Source organism: Sorex fumeus, unplaced genomic scaffold (genome assembly GCF_029834395.1).
Source record: "Sorex fumeus unplaced genomic scaffold, SorFum_2.1 ptg000018l, whole genome shotgun sequence".
NCBI lineage: Eukaryota > Metazoa > Chordata > Mammalia > Eulipotyphla > Soricidae > Sorex > Sorex fumeus.
Genome location: NW_026606075.1, coordinates 7,574,241 through 7,599,769, shown reverse-complemented (window position 1 = coordinate 7,599,769; position 25,529 = coordinate 7,574,241). Strand labels below are relative to the sequence as shown.

The 25,529-nt window shown below is 38.3% G+C and overlaps 1 protein-coding gene across 1 annotated transcript in view; it reads right to left on the bottom strand.

Moving 5' to 3' along the window:
• Positions 1-25,529, bottom strand: part of KIAA0825 (KIAA0825 ortholog) — a 441,165-nt gene that overhangs the window by 246,255 nt on the left and 169,381 nt on the right. The window contains exons 13-14 of the mRNA XM_056112442.1: positions 24,366-24,476; positions 5,723-5,862 (exon numbers count right to left, since the gene is read on the bottom strand). Of these exons, the coding sequence (XP_055968417.1) occupies positions 5,723-5,862; positions 24,366-24,476 (251 nt within the window). The remainder of the gene's footprint in view (positions 1-5,722; positions 5,863-24,365; positions 24,477-25,529) is intronic.

Below are 25,529 nucleotides of genomic sequence, written 5' to 3'. Positions count from 1 at the left end.
ATTTTTTGAGAATTGTCCATACTGTTTTCCAAAAGGGCTGAACCAGTCAGCATTCCCACCAGCAGTGAAGGAGGGTCCCTTTCTCACCACATTCGTGCCAGCACTAGTTGTTTTTGTTCTTGTGGATGTGGGCCAGTCTCTGTGGTGTGAAATGATATCTCATTGTGGTTTTGATCTGCATCTCCCTGGTGATTAATGATGTGGAGCATTTTCTCATGTGCCTTTTAGCCATGCGGATTTCTTCTTTGAGAAAGTTTCTGTTCATTTTGCTGCCCCATTTTTTGATGGGGTTGGATGTTTTCTTCTTGTGGAGTTCAACCAGTACTTTGTATATCCTTGATATCAAACCTTGTCAGATGTGTATTCAGCGAATATCCTTTCCCATTCTGTAGACTGTCTTTGTATTTTGGTCACTGTTTCTTTTGAGGTGCAGAAGCTTTTTAGGAACATAAAGTAACAAAATAGGATACTAACACCCAAGAGTGGCCAAGATTAGTACCAGGAAGTTTGCTCCATGGCTTGGAGGCCAGCCACACATGCTAGGGGAAAAGGCAGCTCAGATAGAGAAGGGAGCACCAAATAAAGGGTGTTGGGAGGATCCTCCCAGGATGGGAGAAGCATGCTGAAAGTAGACTATTGACCAAACATGACTGCCACTCAATGTCTCTTTTGCAAACCACAACACCCAAAAGGAGAGAGAGAAAAAACGGAATGCCCTACCACAGAGGCGGCGGGGGGGGGGGGGGGGGGGTGGTGGTGGTGATGGTGGTGGAAGGGATACTGTGATCCATAGGGGTGGGAAATGGGCACTGGTGGAGGGATGGGTATTTGATCATTGTATAATTGATACCCAAGCACAAAATTTGTAAGTCTACAACTGTACCTCATGGTGTCTTACTAATAAAAATTTAAAAAAATAAAAAAATAAAATAAAAAAACAAGTTAAATTTAAAATGCATAAGAAAATATGCACATAATGCTTCTTTACTCTTATTCTTGAACTAATTTTACATAAAGTTAAATTTTATCAATTTGGTGAAAAATAAAGGTAAAGGCCCTCCCGTTGATCGTCGATTTGCTCGAGCGGGCCCAGTAACGTCTCCATTGGAGACTTTGTTGTTACTGTGTCTGGCATATCGAATACTCTCAGTAGCTTGCCGGGCTCTCCAAGAGGGGCGGAGAAATCGAACTCGGGTTGGCCATGTTGGCCGCTTATAAGGCGACCGCCCTACCCGCTGTGCTATCGCTCCAGGTGAAAAATTAGCTAGACAGTTACACCCACCAACTGCCATGTAACCCCATCAACGGCCAAGATCCAGAGACTATAAAACCAAGCTCCTGGAAGAGAACAACACAGAGTCTCCTGCCCCCATGCCTAGCTGTCCTCACCAGGGTCCCTTGGTGCGGGGCGGGTTGAGTTTCCCTCTCTGCCTTGAACAGAGCCCTGGCAGCTGAAGACCTCCAGGAGCTAGTCACAGCCATGCTGAGACCACTCTCCGCATGAAGGAATTGGCAGAGGAACCCAGGTTTGTGGGACCTGGGGCTGAGATCTCCAAGTCTGCTCAGATTGAGACTGGGCCTCCTCCACCCAGATCCCCTGTCTTCCAGTAGCTAGACAATTACACCTACCAACTGCCGTGTAACCCCATCAATGGCCAAGATCCAGAGACTCTAAAACCAAGCTCCCAGAAGTGACACAAGTGACATAACTAGACAAAAGTGACCTCTTATTGTCTAGTTCTCACTCTCAGAGAACCCGACAGGATACCAAGAATATCTTGCTGCATATATGCCTGACTGGGAACACCTGTAAAGGTGATTAGAGGCTGACCCCAAATCCTCCATTCCTCTCGGAAAGCCTGGCAAGCAACCAAGAGTATTCCGCCCACACGGCAAAGGCTGGCAAGCTATCCATGGAATACTCGATATGCCAAAAACAGTAACAATAATGGTTCTTATTCCCCTGGCCCTGAAAGAGCCCCCAATATGCCATCGGGCTACACTAGCACGTGAGAGGGAAGAATGGAGATGTTACTGGAGCCTGCTCGAGCAAATTGATGAACAACGGGGTGATAGTGATAGTGATAGTGGTGAAAAATACTGATAAAAACATATAATTATATTACATAAAACACCTAACTAAGCATATACATGGATACATGATCATACATATATGTATATATATTTTAAAATCATTTCATTCTTGAGATCAGAGAGATAGCACAGCAGGTAGAGTATGCAATTCCCAGCACCTAAGATAGTCCCCTGAGCACCAACAGGAGTGGCTACTGAGCACAGAGTCAGAAGTAAGCTCTGAGCACAGCTGGGTATGACCCCAAAACAAAAAATAAAATCATTTCCCTCTATAATTTTGCTTTCCTGATCAAACATCTAAATTATCAAATGTTTTTTAGAAACTTCTGCAACTTCTAAGCAAATGAGAAAAAAGCTCTGCAAAAATATTTAGAATATTTTGTGTATATATTAATTTCCATGCTAGTTTAGTTAATGAGATTCAATGAGTATACTGTTTTTAACTTAAAGTGACAAGACATCTACTGGAACTTAATAAGATGGTCAATCAATTGATTAGTACATTCTGCCAATTCATCTTTCCAGTGTTTGAAGTAGGTCATAAAATTCAATACAATACAAAGCAGCTATTATAATCTTGTTCAAGCAGTCAACAGCGCTTGTTAAAAGTGATAAGTGTTTATGTAGGTGGGATAAATTTATCTCTGCACTCCATAAAAACTGAAGGTAATAAAATATATACATACATACCAAAAGGTATATGCAATATTTGCTAAGCAAAATCAGGATGCAGTTGTAAGAAGATTGTTAAATATAAGTACTCTTCCAGTACTCAATGGATATATCAGTAAAGACAAATGGTTTGATCTCATTGATTTTCCAGGCTATTCTACATAACTCTATTGATGAAGCCATTTCTCTTAGGAATGATGTCTATGGGTTTCAATGATTATATTAGACTAACTCCAGCTGTGTGAGCTACTGTTCATGGCAGGTGGCGACCTAGGCTGCAAGCACGAGCAACAGAATTTTGGGAAGCTCTGCATTTAAATGTCCTAACTGATCATGAATGAGCAATAATTGGACTTATTTTTTTTAATGCAGAAAGCACCTGTGTTAGCTTGAGTAAGAAAGAAGGAATCTATGATCAGCTCTAACTACATAGCTGTGAAATTTCTCAGAAATTAGTCAATCTCTCCCCTACTTATGTTCATCAGGGTGCCATCCTTATTCTAACCTGAGTGAAATTACAGTTTTCCCAGTCACCCCTGGCAGGAGTAATTTACATTAGTACAAAACGGACAAAAGACAGAAAACTTGGGCTGGGATCAGAATCCGAGTCTAACCCAGCATTTTTCAGCTTGGGGAATATGTTAAACTTCAATGTCAAATGTTCGAAAATGAAGTTAACACTATTCAACTTACAAGGTTTCAGTAAGACTCAAATTCGATAATAGATGGGAAGTAGCTAATATCTAGTAAGTAAACAATAAGTGCTACTCCTTGAGGAAGTGTGGTCCTCAGTGCCAGAGTTCCCCATCTGAGAGTGCAATTATGACCCACAACTAAAAAGTAATACTTTTAGGTGACTGAACTGAGGATCCAACAGCACTGCTGGGTGGGGTGGAGGAGAGCATAAAGTCAGATTCAGGGGCTGGGAGAGGGGTAAACTCTGAACTTGCTCTTGAGGTTCCAGTTACACGTGGAAAACTATAGTCGTCTCTGGTACTACCAGGTTTTATGAATTTGAAAGCGCCAAGGGAGGAGCAATATTCTTGCAAGGAGCTCAGCACTAAGGAATCAATCCAATGACCTTGGGGAAGGAAACATTGAGATGAATGGGAGAGATGAATATGAGGAATTGTGAACTGATAGGAGAAACCAAAGGTTCTGAGAAATGATGACAGATTTTGAGAGGGGAGTACTACGAAACTCCACTGTGCCTGGTGATATGTGCATCACTAGTAAACAAAATATCAATATAAGCAAGGGATACCAAAGATAAATAACCAAACTCTCAACTACTGTGAAGTTCAGGCAAGGAAAAGATAAATGTAAGCTCGATCTGAAATATCAACTGGTGCTTGCTGCCTGATAGAAGCTGAGGTGGCTAAGAGGGGCTTTTGAAGGAGGAAAAACAGGAACTGGGAAAATGGCTTGTAGACCCCGCCTGGCATGTGGATGGATGTCTGAGGTTTCTGGTACCTCACGGTACCTCCTGGTCCCCCCATCACTGAGAGGGTGACCTGGGTCTGAGCAGCACTAGGGCTGAACAATTATCAATAGCAATACAATTATTAGGACTCCTGGAACCTTGGGGGTACCCTAGACTCCAAAAGAGGAGGAAAAATGAATGAGGTGAGGTACACAATGGACACAAAATTTGGGATTCAATGACTGAAATGAGGGGTGATTTGCAAGGAACTAGGTAAAGGTAAAGGTAAAGGCCCTCCCGTTGATCGTCGATTTGCTCGAGCGGGCCCAGTAACGTCTCCATTGGAGACTTTGTTGTTACTGTGTCTGGCATATCGAATACTCTCGGTAGCTTGCCGGGCTCTCCGAGAGGGGCGGAGGAATCGAACTCGGGTCGGCCATGTTGGCCGCTTGTAAGGCGAACGCCCTACCCGCTGTGCTATCACTCCAGCCCTGCAAGGAACTAGTAGGGACAAAAGGTTAGAAAACTAATCTGGAGTCATATGTAAGTGTTTGGAGGACATGGATTTGCCCTTACTGTAGGGGATGGCACACCTGAGAAAAAGATTTTGATTCTGAAATACCTGTAGTGATTGATCAAATTAATCTGGCTTCATAAATATGCCAAAGACATGTGTACATGGTTAAAAAAAACTCATAGATGATTCAAAATATAGTTACCACTAGCTACACTGTGTTTGTGTGTGTGTGTGAAAACTTCTAAGGAAAAATAAAAAAGAAAATTTAATTTAAAAATATACTCTTGGCTGGAGAGTCAGCTCAAAGGGCTGGAGAAGGCCCCAACTCTGATATTTGAAACACACAACTCTCCAGGCATTGCTAAATATGGCCCAGGGAGTCTCCCACCATGACGCTCTGAACCTCCTTTCTAGCGCAGCCAGGCTGAGTATGCTGGGGAATGAATCTAGGCCCCTGAGCTTGGTTGGGGATGCCACCACAAACAAACAAGCAAATAAGAGAAAGTCACAAGAAAATTTGCATCCACAATTTTTTCACGATGATTTCTCCGTGCTTCAAATGTGGATGATTAGACATGATAGCTTGCTCTTGTATAAATTATATAAATTCTCCCCATGACTTAGTGACATATATATATATATATATATACTCTGTCTCTGTCTCTGTCTCTCTGTCTCTCTCCTCCCCACCCCATGCCTTCCTGTGTAAATAGAGAAATGTGTGCTCAAATCATTTTTCAGGCATTTCAAAGCCTGCATATTCTATACATAATAGATGGTAGCAATGATAGGAGAGTGTCGTATAAAAAGAGTGTTTTCTCTCACTCAGAGTCCCTGAAAAAATGATTTTCAGTAGGTTTATATAGTGATTGAAAATTTTGTCTGCTGCTGATGGTACTGACATGGAGGCGAGGCAGCGGATTTGCGTTCCTCTGCCACCATGCAAGCCATGGAAAAATTCCGTCCAAGCAACAACTAAGTTTTTTGAGGACATTCTTCAAACGACAAATACTCACTTGAGCTCTTCAGCATTATTCTCAGCAAAAGGGCATCGTGATACAGCAGAGCTTCCAGAAGCAAGTTCCAGTTACAACCTGGCTGGGCTAAGAGCAGTTTCAATTGACCCCCAGGTGTCAGTCGTCCAGCTGATGGAGTCCTTTAAAAAGGCAAGATAAAGATGGGGTAATGAAGCTAGTTTATCTATGAAATTAATAGCCTTAAAGTACAGAAGTAACGCTAACTCCTTTAAATGTCAATTCCTCTCAGATTACCCTGAAAATGCTTTCATGCTTACTTACTTTAACGTTGTTGCTCAGAGAAGGAATTACATTCAATCTTACCTAGCTTGGAATAAATTAACATTTGGTAGCCTGCCAATTTAAAACTGATACAAAATAACCATGCTTATATTTCTTAGAACTGTGCCTAATTTCACAGAACAAATAGAAATAGCTTGTATACTTGTTTTGAATGCATATTTTCACTAACCAAATATATGAGTTCCAACTACTGGCTATTAACTCTTCTTTATTGGTGGAAGAAAGTCACAGTGACTTTTGGTTATTTAGTCATTGGCCATTTACTGTGACTGCTGATAAAACTAAATGAAGTCAAATCTCCTGTCAAGGGTCAAGAGTAATCTAATTTTTATATGTAAAGCCTGAAATCAACATGCAATTATAAGAACTATAAGAGTCTAAAGTTAGTTACTTTCTTGGTTCATCATCTCCTCAAAGAAAAATAATTCAAGGCAAATAATCTCCTTGGAAAATTATTAGTGTTTAACCAAAAATCAAAGTAAGGTTGCCTACATCAATCACCCTATTAATTTACCAGTGAGTTAGGAAGATATGAGATAGTAGAAAATGAAAACTGGTAACTTTTTCCTTGCAAAAATCTTCAAATTTGATCAGCTACAGATCTTAACATCTGACATCAGGTTGTTACTACCACCACACACACACACACACACACACACACACACACACACACAAACACTCATACACCAGACAGGAAGGGATCAAACTTGATTTGGTTGCAACCCTGAGGATTGTGTGAATAGGATGGCATGGGGAAGAAAAGATGTGATTGAATAATCTAAAGGTGTGAATGAGAGGACCATATGCCTCAGTATGGGGGGAAAAATCACAGAGCAAAAGGTACTCACTGCCAAGAGAGATAATTTACAGTGTCATTTCCAGATGAGATTTACTAAATGGTGAATCATTATTCAATTATCTATATAGTATAGACTAACGGTTTTTAAAACTAGGATTCACAACCAGCAGAATCATCATCACCTGAGAATATGTTAAAGATGCAAACACAAGAACCTCATTCCATCAGAAATTCCTGGAGTGGGCCCCAGAAATGTTTTAACAAGCCCTCCTTTGGTGAATCTGATGCATGAGTCACCTGGGGGAGGCAGGGATTTCTGGAGACTAGGTAGGAAAGACAGGATTAGCAGCTCCATCTTTCCTTCCTCTGTGGTTTTGTCCGCAGCCTACAGTCTGCCTCAACCACCACCATGCAATGGGGTTTCCCTAACCCCTTCAACTTGCAGCAAAATCATTCTGCAGAACCTTTTTTTTTCTTTTTTGCTTTTGGTTAACACCCGGCAATGCACAGGGGTTAGTCCTGGCTCTGCACTTAGGAATTACTCCTGGCAGTGCTCAGGGGACCATATGGGATGCTGGGAATCAAACCCGGGTCGGCCGCATGCAAGACAAATGCCCTACCCACTGTGCTATCACTCTAGCCTCATCTCTCTGCAGAATCTTTATCAAACATTTCTCTCCATGGTGGTCTCTTTCACTCTGAATTAAAGCATTTGTGGCCTGGTGGAAGAATGGGTTTTAGGAACACTGTATGACTGAAACCTAACCAGGAACAGTTTTGTAACGGTCTATCTCATAGTGATTTCAAAAATAAAAAAGTCTTAAAAAAAGTGCCATTTGTAGCAAGTATAAATTAAGCTCCTTCAAATGAACTAAGCACATTTAAGAACTCTGCAAATGTTATCTGATTGACTCATATGCTCTTTAATAGGTGGGAAAACTTAAAAAAGGGAAAAAAAGACATTTTGCCAATAGTCTACTCTAAATAAAAGTGAGAGAATTCAAAGATTTTTTTTTTAAATGAAGTTTCAAAGCACCTCCATTTTGGTTTGGTTTGGCATTTGGAACATCTCACATCTACATCACGCACAAAATCATTCAACCTGCACCAAAAATTTAGATCAATTCAAGATTCCCATGAAGTTTTGACAACATAATTTGAAACAGAGAAACTCCTTGGACGATTAGTGGGATAGTGTCAGGAAAACTCTCATGTTGCTTGACGGGGGAACTGGTGAGTTGTTTATCTGTCTGGTTAGAATAATCAAGTCTGCTAGTTCAGGAGTCCTGAATTGCTTTGGGTATTCCCAGATGGATCTAGTTCTTGTAGGAGTTCCAACTATGGGGCCAAAGGAAGAATCCACTACATGATCCCTTTAGGTTGATACACAAAGGCATATCCTCGCAATGACTGTCTCTATTTCCATCCTAAACCCTCAGATCTGACTCCTGAAAGTTAGCTTGAGACTCAACAGGTGAAAAAATAGATCCCTGGAAGGAAATTGTGTAGAAACCATTGACTCAGTGTTTGAACATTGTTTCTCTAGATGTTTTGCTGAAGTTGAGAGCTGATTGTAGGATTCATTTAATGTACTGAAAGATTCAGTTCAGTACTGCCGAATATAGGTAAAAGGGGATATGTGAAAGCCTGTCTGAAGGTGGAGGTAAGTCTGAACATGGAGGACAACATTGGCTAAGGTAGGGATTTTGGACCCTTTGAAAATTAAAGGCAGAGACATATACTGATCGGGCTGCAGCATAGAGAATGGATCTGAGGGACTCAGTGTTTCTGTTCACTTCTTTAGACTTGTGAAAAACCAGAAAAATCTGAACATCATTTCCGGTTGAATGTCAAACTGTTCTATATGAATACCTGCACATAGAGAAAATCTCTTATTTAGCAGGTGGGAAGCTGTTTTGCCAAAATTTACCTCAATTTTTAGACCTTCAGTTTATCACAGATTTTGAAATGTACAGTAGAATGACTTACTATGAGGAAAAAAAATAATTTATTACAAACATTCTTCAATCATCAAGCTCTGAGTAAGAAACACATTGAGGAGTCTGTGTTGGGCATATGGAGAAGCATATGTTCCCTCATCCATTGAGCTGGTGGAGCTGTGAAAGTGAGATCAGCTTCACAAAAATGACAGAAAGGGAAATTTATATATACATATATATTGCAAATATGTACATGTTGAATTCTACGATAATACAAAGAAGAGAACAAAATGCTATAAATCTACTGGAACTTAGAAACTTTGTGTTAGGAAACATGGTAACTTTATGGTTGGGTTGCATTAGGCTTTTACTCTAATGTGTGTTATATTTCCATTTCCCGGGCATTGAATTGGCTCAAACAAATGTTCAAATCCAGAGGGTGAGAAGTGATGTAATAGTGGAGTTCAATATTACAGATTTATAGAATACACTAATGATTTTTATTTGTTTTCAATTTTGGGTCAAGCAGTGCTCAGGAGTTATCCCTGCCTCCACATCCAGGGATCACTCCAGGTGGTGCTCAGAGAATCATATGGGTACCAGGGAATTGAACTCAGATCTACATATGCAAGTGCCTTGCCTGCTGTACTATCTCTTCGGCCCGCACTAATGATTTTAATAGACTCTTTTTTTCCTTTTTGGATCACACCCGGCGATGCACAGGGGCTACTCCTGGCTTTGCACTCAAAAATCACTCTTGGCGGTGCTTGGGGGACCATATGGGATCCTGGGAATCGAACCCAGGTCAGCCGCGTGCAAGGAAAATGCCCTACACGCTGTGCTGTTGCTCCAGCCCCAATAGACTCGTTTGAAAAATTATAGTAGTTTGTATTTGGGTGGGTTATTTTATGAAACAAGTTGTTCACTTGTAATTGCTGCAGTTCATTAAGTATGTTGTAATGCAATAGAATTTTACAAAATCTTAGCTGTATTAATGCATACTGGCCCTGGATTCTAACTTTGTTTGTGTGTGAGGTTCAGTGTAATAGAAGGCTTTCTGGGTCGAGCTGTAATATGAGTAGTTTTATCATTCATGTCCTATGACCATGGGGTTCACTGATCCCAACAAATATGAATCATGCAGAAACTATCAGACAAGTAGAACATTAGAATCGACTCTGAAATGCACAGCTGGAGGCTTGTTGGATCCCTATATTTAAATATTTGATATTTATTTTGAACAAATAACTGTTCGGTGATAATGAGTTACAAACTACCTGGGTTCTAAGTAAATTTTGTTTTTAACAATCTTAGGATATCTGATAATCATTTCACCTAATCATTGCTTAATACAAGGTCATTTGGCTAATAAATATGGATGTGGGACTCTGAACACAACATCTTTCTAGCTTTAAAACCTGTGCTCAGACCACTAGTCCTTGTTTCTTTCCTTTCAACCTGGTTGGTGTTTGGTGGGTAAGTTGGATTTTCCAACATAAGGATGTTTGCCTCAACTTTCTGATTGAGGATACCATGTTTTTGACCTAAAATCAAGTTTGTGGTCTCAAGGTTGATTCCCAAATTGGAGCCATGTTATTCAAGGTATCTGGGGACTGATTCCAACCAGATGGTTTCTGTCATGGATTACCGGGCCAAATTTATACCAGAGCCCATAAGTTACATGATTCAGAGAACAAAGGCAATGGCAAAACTAAAGAAAAGCTGAGAATAAAAGCAATAATGTGGGAAATGAAAGCAGAGACGTCTCCATAGTACTATATGAGTCTTGGCTTTCCAAAACTGATTTTTCAAAATCTTTCAAGGAATGTAAGTAAAGATAAACATTTAAAGAGATGTTGTCTGCTTTTTGTGCCAAAGGAAAAAAATTTGAGGGGGGAAAATATTTTATAACTTTAACAAAGAGTAAACAATACATTGTTAAAGCATTAAAATTTTGTATCTATTTTAATCTTCATAATGTGATAGTAAAGTCTCTGTTGTCTTTATAATTAAAGATGATTCAAAATAAGAAGTCAGATAGGGTTCACCTGTGCATTATTTGTTTTAATTCTTAATAACTTTTTATATTAGAATAGTTTAACAAGCTTAAGGAAACTTATTTTTATTTTTAAAATTATTTTATTTTTAGCATTTGGGTTTTTTATCACACCTGGTGCTCAGAAGTTATTACTGCCTCTACACTCAGCAATTACTAGTAGTAGCCTCAGGGAACCATATGAAATGCCAGGTATTGAACCTAGGTTAACTGCATGCAAGGCAGGCGCCCTACCAGCTAAACTATCATTCTGGCTCAGGAATCTATTTTTTTTAAATAGTAATAACTACCTTATGGAAATAAGATAGATAGATAGATAGATAGGTAGATAGATACAACTTATAATTAGAAGTAAGTTTTCATCTATGAGGAAACCACCCAAAGATGTTAATGCCTCTAGCTCATGACATTAGTTCCATAATTTAATGTTACACCAGTTAGGTAGTATATCTCAATTTCTGAAAATACATATATGTCTCATTTTAATTTTTAAAATATTAGCTCATTTTCAGGTGTTTGAACATTGCACGACTGAAACCCAGTCATAAACAACTTTGTAACTGTGTATCTCAGAGTGATTCAATAAAATAATATGACTTTAGCAATATATTATATATGGTTTAATATTATTATTATTTGTGCTAAATGTATTAGCACATTTCAGTCAGAAGTTTTGGACTCTCTGCAGTGTTAATCTGGCACCCAAATCACCAGACACTACTGAATCTAAGACGACCTTTTTGAGGATCAGAGGTTATCTCTTTGGGGCATTAATTATTATTGGTACCTGTCTACCCAATAATAAATAGCCTGTTGTATGGATCAAGAAAGATCTCTTGGCATCATAGGTGTGATAAGTGCAAAGACCCCATAAAAAGTATATCAATCTTGTTTCCATTTTATCATACTTGCAGGTCCTTGTAACATTTTTAGATATTAATAATGCTAACATACAACCTAATGTTTGTAGGTCCTTTTAATATGTTTAGATAATTGCCACTTTTTGAAATGTCTTTACTAAAATTGAAGTGTTCAATGGTTGTGTAGAGAAATTGCATGTGACTTAAACATACAAAAGTCAGTGAACTTCATCCTCATGACCACCATAAAAGGAGCTCAGAGATTAAGAGAAGATGTTTTAAGGAGTGGTCCCCAAACACTGAACCAAAGTAGTCATTAAGCAACATCAGGTGTGACCTCAAAGCAAAACAAAGATGGAAGGGAAAATCAATGGAAAAATAAGAAACAAAAAATCCCCCAAAATATGGAATAGGTAGACCATAGTATAATCTGCTGTTTTCAAATAGATCCTTAAGATTTTACTGCTTTGATGTTTCAACTTCCTTTACAAAATGTAAATTATTTCATATTCTGAAAACAGTAGTTTACATAGGTGAAATAACTATAAACTACATAAGCCTACAAACTATGTTGGTCTAATATGTAGACCTATAGTTGTCATCTGTCACCCCATTGCTAGCACTATTGTAATATTTTTACTTATATCATATTTTTGTTTGTTTGGGAGCTATATCCAGCAGTGGTCAGAGTTCAGAGGTCACTACTGGCAGGGCTCAAAAGACCATATGGGGTGCAGGAATTGAACTTGGGTTGGTCAAATACAATTCAAGCATCCTGCCTCCTGTATTATCACTATGGCCCAAAATTTGCCTTCCTTTATTTTATTTCGTTTTGGGTCACAAACATTAGTACTCAGGGCTTACTCCTGGCTCTGCACTCAGGGATCACTCCTGATGAGGCCTGAACCAGATACAGTGCTAGGGATTGAGCCTGGGTCAGCTGTGTGCAAGACAAGACCCCCACCCACTGTACTAAACACCCCAGCCCCCATTCCCTTTTGTTTGAACAATGAATGACTACTGGGAAAATTATTAAGGACTCAATACCTTTTGTGAGGCCTTACTCATTAGCCCTCCAAAGTGATCAAACTCAAAACATCAGCATAAAATACCAAGTTTTAAAATGAACTCCAAAACTGGTACAGACCGTCTCTAAGACTCAGTGTTTGGCTACATAGACTCAAGATTTAGTAAAGTTACCAGTTCCACCAAGCATACTATACAAAATTAATTGTTTTTTGTATAGTATGCTCTACATACAATAGCATATATAGGTATAGGATAAAGAAAAAGTTGCCATAAATTTCAAGTAGTTTCAGCTTATATAGAATTATTTATAACTCTGTAAATTTTACTATATTTAAATTTGAACTTGGTGACTATTCTAAGCATCCTATTTACAAAACTAGCCTTTGCTCTTTGTTATGACTTTATTTTTTAATCATCATTTTATTTGGAGAGGGCATACCCAGCTGTGTCCAGGGTTTACTCCTTGCTATGTGCTCAGGGGTCACTCTTGACGGGGCTTGGGAGACAATATCGGTTTCAGGATCAAACACAGGTCAGTCATGTGCAAGGCAAACACCCTATCCACTGTACTATTTCTCAGGCTTTGTTATAACTGTTTAATGACCATAGTGTAACTAAATGACTCTTTAATCATTGTCAGTTGTCACTTTTAGTCAGAGGCAGATGGAAAGAAAGAGACGAGGCAAGTGCCCTACCTGCTGTACTATCACCGTGACCCCCTACATCTCACCATTAAACCATAGTAGAGAAGAAAAAATACACTGAGCACCCCTAAGAGTTGCACCCCACCACCCATAAATACAATGAAATAAATTCTTAAAAAGAAATAATAGATGCTATGGTAATAAATTCTAAGATATCTGGTATGTCAAATATGTTCATTTGACATTTTCACTTCTTTTAATAACCGCTCCATAGACATGTGACCTCTCTAAGTATCTGTTCAAAGATCCAGTTGCTTGAAATTACTTTGTGTTTTCATGTTTAAAAAATCCCACTATTCTCCCTTGGCTATCGGTCCCATATTAAAGGTTGGTACCTCATCAGAGTAAGTGCTCTCTAAATATCCTTCTCTCGGTTCTGCAGAGCTGCCTGTTTTCAACAGTTGGGAGCTGAAAACTCTTTCTCCCCAGATGTTTCTCATAAGAATAACAAGAATTTTCTCAACAAGACCATGCTTCCCATACCTCACCTTTGCGACTTAGATCAATTGATTGTAAATATCTAAATGTACTATTAAATATAGCAAGATCTGATATACTACTACTTCAATTTTTCATTTATTTACTCATTAATTAATATGTGTTGATTATTTTTTAAAGGTAAAGGCCCTCCCGTTGATCGTTGATTTGCTTGAGCGGGCCCAGTAACGTCTCCATTGGAGACTTTGTTGTTACTGTGTTTGGCATATCGAATACTCGCGTTAGCTTGCCGGGCTCTCCGAGAGGGGCGGAGGAATCGAACTTGGGTCGGCCATGTTGGCCGCTTGTAAGGCAAACGCCCTACCCGCTGTGCTATACTCAGTGGCCAACAGTGGCCACATGGGAGTCAGGGTACTCTGAACCCTGAGGAGAAACTTGGCAGTGCCAAGAGCCACCAAGACTACATAGGCTCATGCTTAGTGGAGGGTAAAGCAATGCTGGAACTGAACTCACTTGCGACATCTTCCCAATATGGGCTGATCCCTATGTATTAGGGCACAGAGACAAAACAATAAGCAAAAGACAATAATCCTTATTCTTATGGAACTGAGTAGAAAATATAAACCTAGCTTAGATGATAATACAAATTGATATAAAAGTAACGATGAGAACTCAATGAGGAAAAAGCAAAAAATGTATTAGTGGGAAATGCATTAGTGTTTGGGGGTTGATGAACAGTTTCCCTACACAAGTCACATAGTGATCGACAAATAAAGATAACCTGGCATTAACTGAAGGAAGGAAGAAGAGGACATTTCAGAGAAAGAAGAAGTATGTACAAAGATCCTGTGGCATAAAGTAGGACACCAGGGTAAGGAAATATAAACAAAAGAATGTGTGGAGAGCAAATCACAGGATAGTGTGATATCAAAGTGGATGCAAAAATAAATAAATCACATCTGTATAGATTTTATGAGTAATGCTAATTTTTATGTTTATATGTAGAAACAGAGAAAAGTTATGGAGACTTTTAACATGATAAAATTTGATTTTAAAAAATATTTTATTATTATGTTGTATGCTTTACGTTAAAATAATATTCTTGTCAACTTTATACCAATAAAATTTATACTCTCATTTCCAATTTTCTCATAGAAAGTGCCACATAGGTTTGGGAAATCTCAGTTTGGAGAACACTGGACATAGATTTCAATATACATAAGATATATATATATATATATATAGTAGGTCACTGTAGAGGACAGAAAAGATATTTACAGAGGTTTGGAATAAGGCTCAGTTGGTGATTTGAAAAGCTGATATTAGGAATTAAAGTTAATGAGAGTAATATATTGTATATGGTAGGAAAACAGAGGGAGGTATTCAGTTTACATTCTTGGTTTCTGATTTGTGCAATTTGATAGAGGTACTATTATTTTCTATAGGTCATAACAAAAGAGACTATAAAACCCAGCCCCCAGAAGAGAACAGCACAGTCTTCTGCCCCCGTGCCTGGCTGTCCTCACCAGGGCCCCATGGAGGGGGGTGGGTGAGTTTCCCTCCCTGCCCCGAGCGGAGCCCCAGCTGCCAAAGACCTCCAGAACCATCCACAGCCATGCTTAAGCTCACTCTTCACACATTCGGATGAGCCTCACGCATGAAGGAACCGGCAGAGGAGCCCAGGCATGCATGACCCGGGGCTGAGATCTCTAAGTCTGCTTGGATCGGGACTGGGCCTCCTCCACCCAGATCTCCCATCTTCCAGTAGCAAGATAGTTACACCCACCAACTGCCCCTGGCGTCGTGTTATCCCATCAACGGCCAAGACTCAGAGACTATAAAACCCAGCTCCCGGAAGCACGTGGCCACGCGACCTCTTATTATCTAGTTCTTACTCTTGGAGAACCAGGTAGGCTACCGAGAGTATCCTGCCTGCGTGGCAGAGTCTGTCAAACTCCCCGTGGCATATTCGATATGCGAAAACCCAGTAACAATGATGTGTCTCATTCCCCTTACCCTGAAAGAGCCTCGAATGTGGCACTTTCTAAAATTTCAGGGCTAGGATGAAGGAGATATTACTGGTACCTGCTCGAGGAAATCGATGAACATCAGGATGACAGTGATACAGTGATACAGTAAGCTTATAACAAAAGAGAATCAGTTTAGAGGGAATTATGCTAAGTTCAATTGGTCATGTTAATTTTGAGAAATCTTTGTGATATCCAGGTATAAAGTTCAAGAAGACATTCCTGTATGGTTTATGCCCAAGAGTCTACAAGTCTGTAGTCCTGGCAGAGATTATCTTGATAATACAATTTGGGGGACATATTGGAGGTATAAGAAGTCATAGGAAGAAGTAACTTCACCAGGACATGTTCTATGATCAGAGTGCTAAAGACACTGGATATTTAATGGCCCAGTCATTGTGTTTGTACTGGCAAAGGACACAGAGAATCAACAATAAGAAAGTAAGCAGAAAATAAGAAAAACATCACAGAAGAAAATTTGGAGTATCAAAATGAAGGAAGAAAACAAGGGCATTACATGCTGTTCTCAAGAAGATCACTAATTAAGACTATATTTATCACCAACGTGTCACTGTTTTGATAAAGGACTTCATCTTAAATTTCATTGTACTTATCTTCCCCTTGATTTAACAACTACTACAATGCCTTACTTGAAATAGAGCTTTAAAAATGCCTTTATTCTGTCCAAGAAAGGATTATATCAACTGAATCATGGAACAAAAGCAGAGCAGAAAATGAAATATGTACAGCTCAGGAAGGACTAACCACAAATTAAAACATCATGTTGTCATCACAAAAGAAAATGAGCAGTAAAATTGAGTGAACTGTTTACTCACACTGATTATGCTACTTGGATTTAGTATGATCTTTTCAGCTAAGGAAGACCTTAGAAATATTTGGAAGTATTTAAAAGAACAATAAGAAGATGAAAGTTTTGGGAAACAATAAAAAGCATTACATTACAACTTACCGTAATTAACAAAGATTGTATTATTTCTAAAACATCTATATGCAAGAACAATATGGTATCATAACCTTGAGCTTAATCTTCTCCACCTGCCTCAGTTTATTCTAGTATGATACCTTTATAATCAATTAATATTGTTAGTCTATTTTTACTGCTAGAAATAACAAATAGAGCAATACAGCACACTGTACTTACTGCTTTGAAAATATATTTATTTTATCTAACATAAACTCTTCTAAGCTCTAGAAGAAGGACGGAAATTTCTACTTTTACTATCTTAGATAATTTCACAATTTTTTCTAGTAATCCTATAGACCAATGTATGTTGTTTTCACTGTTCACACATCTGTAACATGTTTTTTGTATTGAAAGAAGGCTGGGGGCACACTCATCAGTGCTCAGATGGCTCTGTACTCAGGGATTACCCCTAGAGGGGCTCAAGAGAACATAAGTGGTTCTGGGGAACAGAACTGGTTTAGCCATATGCAAGGCAAGCACTATCTGTTGTACTATCTCTCCAACCCCCACATCTCTAAATGCCATATCCCTCCTTACTCTGCCTCTTCCTTTCCACCACTTTTAATTAAATCTTAATGTGTTTAATACTGTTAAAGTGTATGTAATTTTTTTAAACAACTAACATGTACAGGCAGATAAACAGATGAATAAATTCCCATAATCTTCCTTAATATTAAATATCTCAGTCACCATCTCTCAATCTCAAAAGAAAAGCCTAATTATATTTTGCTTGTCATAAGCCAGTTCATGAATTTCACTAAACAGTTCATTTTAGTTGTGTAAGTGAGGACTAAAGTTTTAAAGGATAATTAATATATGGGGTGAAAGACACAAACTTAGTTTATATTTGTGAATCAAATGTATGAGAAGGTGGAGACTTTTAAGGTCATTTTATGGAGATCTATGAAGCATCCTTATAACCATTTACAAAAATCACTAATTGGAACTATTTTGAAATTACTTTTTTTCCTCGGGGTTCAATTGCTTCAAGCATGTTACATCACATCCTTGAATCAAATGAATATGTTTATCATACCTTTTCAAGGATATATGTGTATTTGTTTTAGGCAAGTCATCAAAAGCTGGGCACTAGTGTAGGGAGGGACTAATACAATATCTTGCACATAGATTTAGGCAAAGAAGAACCAAAGACATTCCAAGAGAGAAAACTTTGGGCGAATCAAGGCCCAAAGCTGAAAATAAACAAAAAACAATAGATAAGAGAAAAAGTGCAGGGAATAACTATGTGTTAAGTACAAGTGAGGACTCTTACCATTTCTATTCAATATAGTAAAGGAAGTATTTGCTATAGCAATTAAGCAAGAAAAATATATAAGGGGCATCCAGATAAAAAAGGAGAAGTCAAGCTTGATTTGCAGATGGTATATCATATTTAGAAAATTCTAAAGACACTACAGAAAATCTTCTAGAAACAATAGATTTGCATAGTAAAGTATCATGCTATAAAATTAATATGCAAAAGTGCTTGCCTTTCCTACATGCAAATAATGAAAAAGAAGAGAGATATTAAAAATAATAACAATTACATTCACAATGTACCTCAGAAAATCAAGTACCTCTGAATCAGCTTAACTAAAGAGATGAAAGTCCTCTACAATGAAAACTGCAAAAAACTACTTCAAGGAATAAAAGAGAACATGAGAAAATAGAAACATATCCCCTGCTCATGGATTCAGAGGGTTAATATCATTAAAATGTGTATACTCCCCAAAGCACTGTCCAGATTCAACGCAGTCCCTATAAAGATACCCATGGCATTTTCCAAAGAAATGATCAAACACTGCTTAAATTTCTATGGAACAATTATACTGCCCCATTCCCCAACCCACCGAATAGCTAAAGCAACCTTGGGGAAAAGAAGGTGGGAAGCATTACTTTCTCCAACTTCAAACTGTACTATAAAGCAGTAGTAATTAAAATATCATGGTATTAGAATAAAGAAAGACCCTCAAATCAATGGAATAGAGTTGACTGTTCTAATAGACCCTCGTGTATATGGTCAGTTAATCTTTGATAAAGAAGCAAAATATATGAAGTGGAGCAAGTATGCAATCTTGGAGAAGAGGTGCTGGGAAATGTGGTCAGCTACATGCAAAAAAAAAATGAACTTAGACGTCTTTCTAATGGCATACACAAAAGTCAAGTCAAACCATTTTGACATAAAGACCTCAACGTCAGACCTGAATCCATAAGGTACATAGGGGAAAATGTAGGTGTAACTTTCTATGACATTGAAGCAAAAGACTTCTTCAAGGATAAAATACTGCTGACCAATAAAGTGGAAGTAAAGATAAACAAATGGGATGATATCAAATTAAGAAGCTTCTGCACCTCAAAGGCAGTGATGACCCAGGATATAAAGACAGTCCGTGGAAAGGGGAAAATTATTTATCCAAAAATCATTTGATAAGGGGCTAGTATAAAAGGTATATAAGGCACTGGTAAAATTTTACAAGAAAAAAATTCAACTCCATCAAAAGATAGAGGGAAGAGATGAACAGAAACTTCCTAAAGGAAGAAATACAAAGGGCTGAAAAGCACATGAAAAATGCTCATTTACTAATCGTCAGAGATAAAAATCCAAACATAATGAGATATCATCTCATACCCAGATACTGGCACACATCCAAAAGAACAAGAACTACCAGTGCTGATGTGGATGTGGTGAGAAAGGAACACTCATTAACTGATAATGGAAATGTTGATGGGTCCACATTTCTGTTTTCTTTTCTAAAAACAATATGGACATTCCTAAGGAATCTCGGAATTATGCTTCCATTTGACCCAGAAACTCCAGTTCTTGGAATATACTCCCAAGGGTATATTCCCTAAAACAAAATAGAGAAAAGACATTTGCATCCCTATGTTCTTTGGATCAGTAACCACAATAGCCAAAACCTGAAAAACAATCTAAGTGTTCAATAGTTAGAAAACTCAATAAAAAACTATGGTAAATATATACAATGGAATATTACTCAGCCACCTGGCCCCCTGGCGCCGTGTAATCCCATCAGCGGCCAAGACTCAGAGACTATAAAATCCAGCTCCCGAAACTGCGTGGCCGCATTTGCGGCCACGCGACATCTTATCAGGACATCTTTTTATGACATCTTATTATCTCATTCCTACTTTGGACAAACTTGCAGGCTATCGAATGTAGCCTGCCCACAGGGCAGAGTCTGGCAAACTCCCCGTGGCGTACCAAATATGCCATATACCAGTAACAATGATGGGTCTCATTCTCCTAATGAGCCTTGAATAAAATCTCAGGGCTAGGATGAAAGAGACGTTACTGGGGCCTGCTCGAGGCAATCGACGAATAACAGGATGATGAACAAATGAATGAATTACTCAGCCACAAGAAAAAATAAAGCTGTGCAATTTGCTGCTACACAGAGGGACCTGAAGAGTCTCAGAGGGAGAGAGACCAACACAGAATGATCTATTATATGCGGGCTACAAAGAAATATAATGAAGAATAATGAATACACAAAGACAGTGGAAACCAGGAACATGAGAACTGGTGTTCAGTAGGAAACATGTCACTGAAGGAGGCAGAATAGGACAGGGAGAGGCAATGTCTCTTGTGGGAGGAAGTGTGCGACTGGGAGTAGGAGATGATGCTGAAATGTGGTAAAGGGTTGTGTATGAAACTCTATCAGTCACAGTACTGTAAACCACAAAACGTGTGTGTGTGTATGTGTGTGTGTGTGTGTGTGTGTGTTATAACAGAAACTTTTGAAGAAGCAGATTGGTGGGTGGAAGGAAAATGGGATTATGGTGGCAATGGTAAGGGGAAGTGGACACTGATGAAGGGATCAGTGTTGAAACATTGTGTGCCTGAAACCCAATCACGAATAACTTTGTAATTTCATGATAGCTAAATAAAAAAAAATTAAATAAAATAAACACAAGTGAGGAGACTGACTCCTGAAGCAGAAAAGACTTTCAAGTGCTTCTGGAATAAGTCAGGATAGACTGTGAATATACCCCCAAGTGTGAAGGAAAATGAACATGAGAAAATACTAGAAACAGGTAAAGCAGCAGCTCAACACGGAATCGCTCATCAAAATTCTACTTGGAAAGTGTTCAAGAATGATGGCACTGCTAATAGAAAACACAGATCCAATACAAGGAAAGAGGGACCAGTTAGGCCCTCATACTAGATTTCTAGTACTTCTGGCAGTCATTCAAGAAATATGCGCAGCTGGACATATATAATACTGGGGTAACGACAAGTGCTCAGAGTGAGAGGTGCAGGGCTAGAACTCGTCACATAGAGGATACAAGCGAAGTCATGTTAACAAAAGATCAGTTTTTAAGTGTGACTTTCAAAATTAAAAAAAATATCTAATAAAGTTAAATTGCTTTCAATACATGAAATCTGGAAAATATAGGAAGCTTTATAGGGACTTTTATTGCTACAGATAAAAATTAAAAATACTTGTAGGTTGAAGTTGAAGAGGTAATACAGAGGGAAGGCTCTTGCCTTGCACATTGCTAACCTTGTTCAAATCCCTGGCACTACATATGGTCTCCCCAGCACCAACAAGAATGACCTTTGAGCACAGAGACAGAAGTAAGCTCTAAGCACAGTCAGATGCGACTCTCCCAAATAAATAAATAAATAAAATTGCTTTCAATCTCACAATGTAAAGATAAGGAATATACACTCTCTGGATATATCTTTTTAATGTTCACTTTCTTATATATAGCTTTTAAATTTTTGTGCATGTGTGTACATTTTTTAAAAATATTTGTTGTATTCTAGGTAACATGACTTTAAGAATGCTGATGTTCATATTTCTGATGTGTAAAGAGACTGCAAGTTCACCAAAATGGAGTGCCAAGGACTCTCCATCACTGTCCTTGTCACTTCTAGACTGTCTCTTCCTCCTTCCCACTGCTTCAGAATCTCAGGGATTTGTTTATAGAGGGAGGTGGTGTTGGGTCACACCTGGGTGTACTCAGGTTTTACTCCTCCCTCTGTGCTCAGGGATCACTCCTAGCGGGGCTCGGGGATCTATAGGTAGTTTCAGGGATCAAAACAGGGTCAGCTCTGTGTAAAAAATATCGCCTTAACTCCTGTACAACCTCAGGCTTGTAATTAAGACAAGTGTTTGTGAAATTCAGAGTTCTTGGTGTGTACTTTTAAGCCTCACACCAATCTCTCGCAAACACTCTAAAAACTCAGCTAGCACTGACAACGTCATAATTACAAGCCTGTGTTTTCCCTCAGATACAAATCATATATATATATTTGTCATTTAATATGCTCAAAATCAACTCTTTTATTTATTTATTTATTTTGTAGAATGATCTTTATTTTTTTTTATTAATTTTTATTAGTGAGCTCCCTCCAAGCCATGGAGTAAAATTCCGGGCACTAATCTCGGCCATATTCCCCAGATGAATGCAATCTTTCCATGTCTATCCCTCTCTTTCTGAAAATCAACTGTTTTATTTATTTATCTCTTTGTGCAATGCTCATCAGTGCTCAGAGCTTCCTCTGGTTCTGAGCTCAGAGGTCATTCCTGGCGGGATAACAGCACTCTATTGGATGTCTCTGATTGTCTACTTCAAATCTGTGAGATTTTATTTTCTTTATTTTTTTTTTTTTTTAGCAAATAGGCTTCAATGAATATATTTACGGATAAAACTGTTTTAAACAGCTCTGATAATTCCTTCTGACTGTCTCCTAGGGATATAATTGCTGGGTAAAAGGGGCATAAATATTTTTAAGATTTTTAAATATATTGTTTAAAATGGCCTTCCAGAGAACTTGTACCAAATTGTATTTCCACTTTAGACTGTGTAGTCAAATCTAGGTGATTTTTATTTTAAGATATTACAGAGAAAAGAAAGAAAAGTATTATGTGTTTGCTTTAGGTATAGAAGAAAAAGAAGATAAATTGAACAAATAGCTATCAGAAAGATAGCCCTTTTCCATGGGGACTTTCCAGGTCTCTCTCTGGCCTGAACTAAGCCAGTCTGGAGAAGTAAAGTCTTATTTATAGAGCTGCACTGATGTAGGAATAAGCCCACTAGATACCAAGTAAGATTAAATCTGGCTTAACAAAGGGGCCAGAAATATAGTTTTGAGATAAGCACATGCAGCATGCAGGAGGCCCAGGTTGGCTCCCTGGCTCTGGTGGGGAACCCAACCCTAGCCCATGTCCTCCTGAGCAGCACCAGGAGCAGCACCTGAGCACTGAGCTAGGAGTATCATAACCACCTGGTCAGTACATCTGACCCCAAACCAAATCTAAACCACCACCACCAACAACAACAACAACAACAAAAACCAAAGTAATAAAGGCAGATCAAAGGGAATGTAATAATGACACAGAAAACAAATACTAGAAATTTGGGAACTCATCAGAGTGACAGTCTAGATAACACACACTGTAAAAAAACCCATTGTTGAACATGTTATTTTTATAACAGTATTCATTGAAGATGTGCCTGTTAGCTTTTCAATGACACAATAGCATTTACAAGCAAGCTAACAGGGTCTTATGATGACAAGTATTGAGGGTATTCTATCTCAAAAAATCAATTATAAGGAATGAATCACAGATACAGAAAAGTTTTATATACAAATGAACAAAAATACATCGAGGTACTGACAGTCGGGACTATATACCTCATGTTCTTAAATTCCCCATTAACTCTATAGGGAAGGGCGCATATTTGGAAACATTAAATATTTGATGTGTCTATAGATATTGGCTCTTGTGGGCAGAATTGCTGTTCTTTTAGACTGATGCAGTAAATCCATTTCGATGTTAAATCATTGATTGTGCATTTCTAAGACGTGTTAGGAAAGTAGGAGGATTAACTAATCTCCACCAGTTACATGTGATGTATCTATTCACAGAAAACAAGAAGAGGTACATTCCTATGATATATTCAGCAAAGAATCAGACTGACATTCCACATAATGCCACAAAATGTCATCGATTACTCTGAAAGTACATTTCATACTTTAAATGGTTTTTCTTATATTGAAATTCTGTTAATTAAATAATAAAAGTGAAAGACCCTGTTCATAATTTTCAAAGTTATTCCACGCTCAACTTTTACCTAAGGCTCTGAGTTAGTTACATGAATTATCCAGTTGGGCTATTTCTTTTGATAATTAATTGGAGAGCTGTCAAACCCCCAGTCATAGATCAATCTTTTAAATGACTAGGCAATTAACTAAAATAAAACGGAATTTGACAAATTTACATTTATTCATTACATCTCTAAAGCTATGTTATTAGAATAATTATGAGGCTTGTACCTTGAAATCTTGAGCTAAAAGTTAGAAAACAACAACAAAAAGAAAAATAATCCTCTGTGCTTGCTTCTTGCCTATCTTTTATAAAAAGTACTAGCTGCGTATAAGATATATTCAACTTCATCTATAAAAGTTTCTATTGGTATTTGAGAGAAGTCTTATATTTATATATAGTATAGCATTTAAATGTTCTCACCTGAGTAAAGAAGGGTAGAATCGTGAAAAGCATGAAAGCCAATGTAATGGTTGTTTGAAACATGGTTTTAAAGATTGTGAAACAGAATTATCCAGGCCGTGCTGAAAAATCCTAAGGAAAATAAGAACAATGATGTCAAATACAGAGGATGACCATCAAAACTTTTAATTTTTATTTAGTCTTTAAAGCTATTGTCTTACAGAAAATGGTGTGGTAGAACGGTGAATAAACTCACATCATCCACTTGAGATTCATGGTTAATAGGTGACTCAAAGGACTTTCTATGATAACTCTTACTCACTGGAAGATCTGATAAGATCATTATTATTTCATTTTTAAAAACTTATACTGGGTGCAGGAGATAGCTCTGAGGCCGGGGTCCATGCCAGCATGCCCTAGGTCTTACCTTCTGACCCGGGTTCAATTCCCGGCATCCCATATATTACTCTGAGCCTCATCAGGAGTAATCCCTGAGCACAGAGGAAGGAGTTAGCCCTGAGAACTGCTGTGTGTGGCCCCAAAACAAAATAAAAATTTGGATTTACTGATCTAGCATGTGCAAGAGACATTTTGGTTGAAAATGTTAATTTAAAAGTCATTAGAACCAAGTAAAGGGTATTGGGAGGACCCTCCCAGGATGAGAGATGCATGCTGAAAGCAGACTATAGACCGAACATGATTGCTACTGAATGCCTCTTTTGCAAACCACAGCACCCAAAAGAAGAGAGAGAACAAAGGGGAATGCCCTGCCACAGGGGGGTGAGAGGGATGCTGGGAGCATTGGAGGTGGGGAATGGTCACTGGTGGAGGGATGGGTACTCAATCATTGTATAACTGAAACCCAAGCACAAAAATTTGTAAGTCTACAACTGTACCTCATGGTATTTCACTAATAAAAATTTTTAAAAAGTCATTAGAACAATGGTGAATTCGTAGAAATGGGTTCATTTCCCTCCATCCTCCAAATTTAAGCTGACAAGAGGATCAAGGAGAGAACTCTACAACACTAATATACTAAAAATGAGGTTAGAATAAAGAAGTGAATTAAACCAAGAAGGAACAATCAAAAGTAATCAAAGCGTCAGGGAAAATAGTAACATTAGGGAAACTGAGGGCAGAAAAGTTGCCGATAGTGCCAGAAGTTGCAGCGCAAGTGAGTGGACT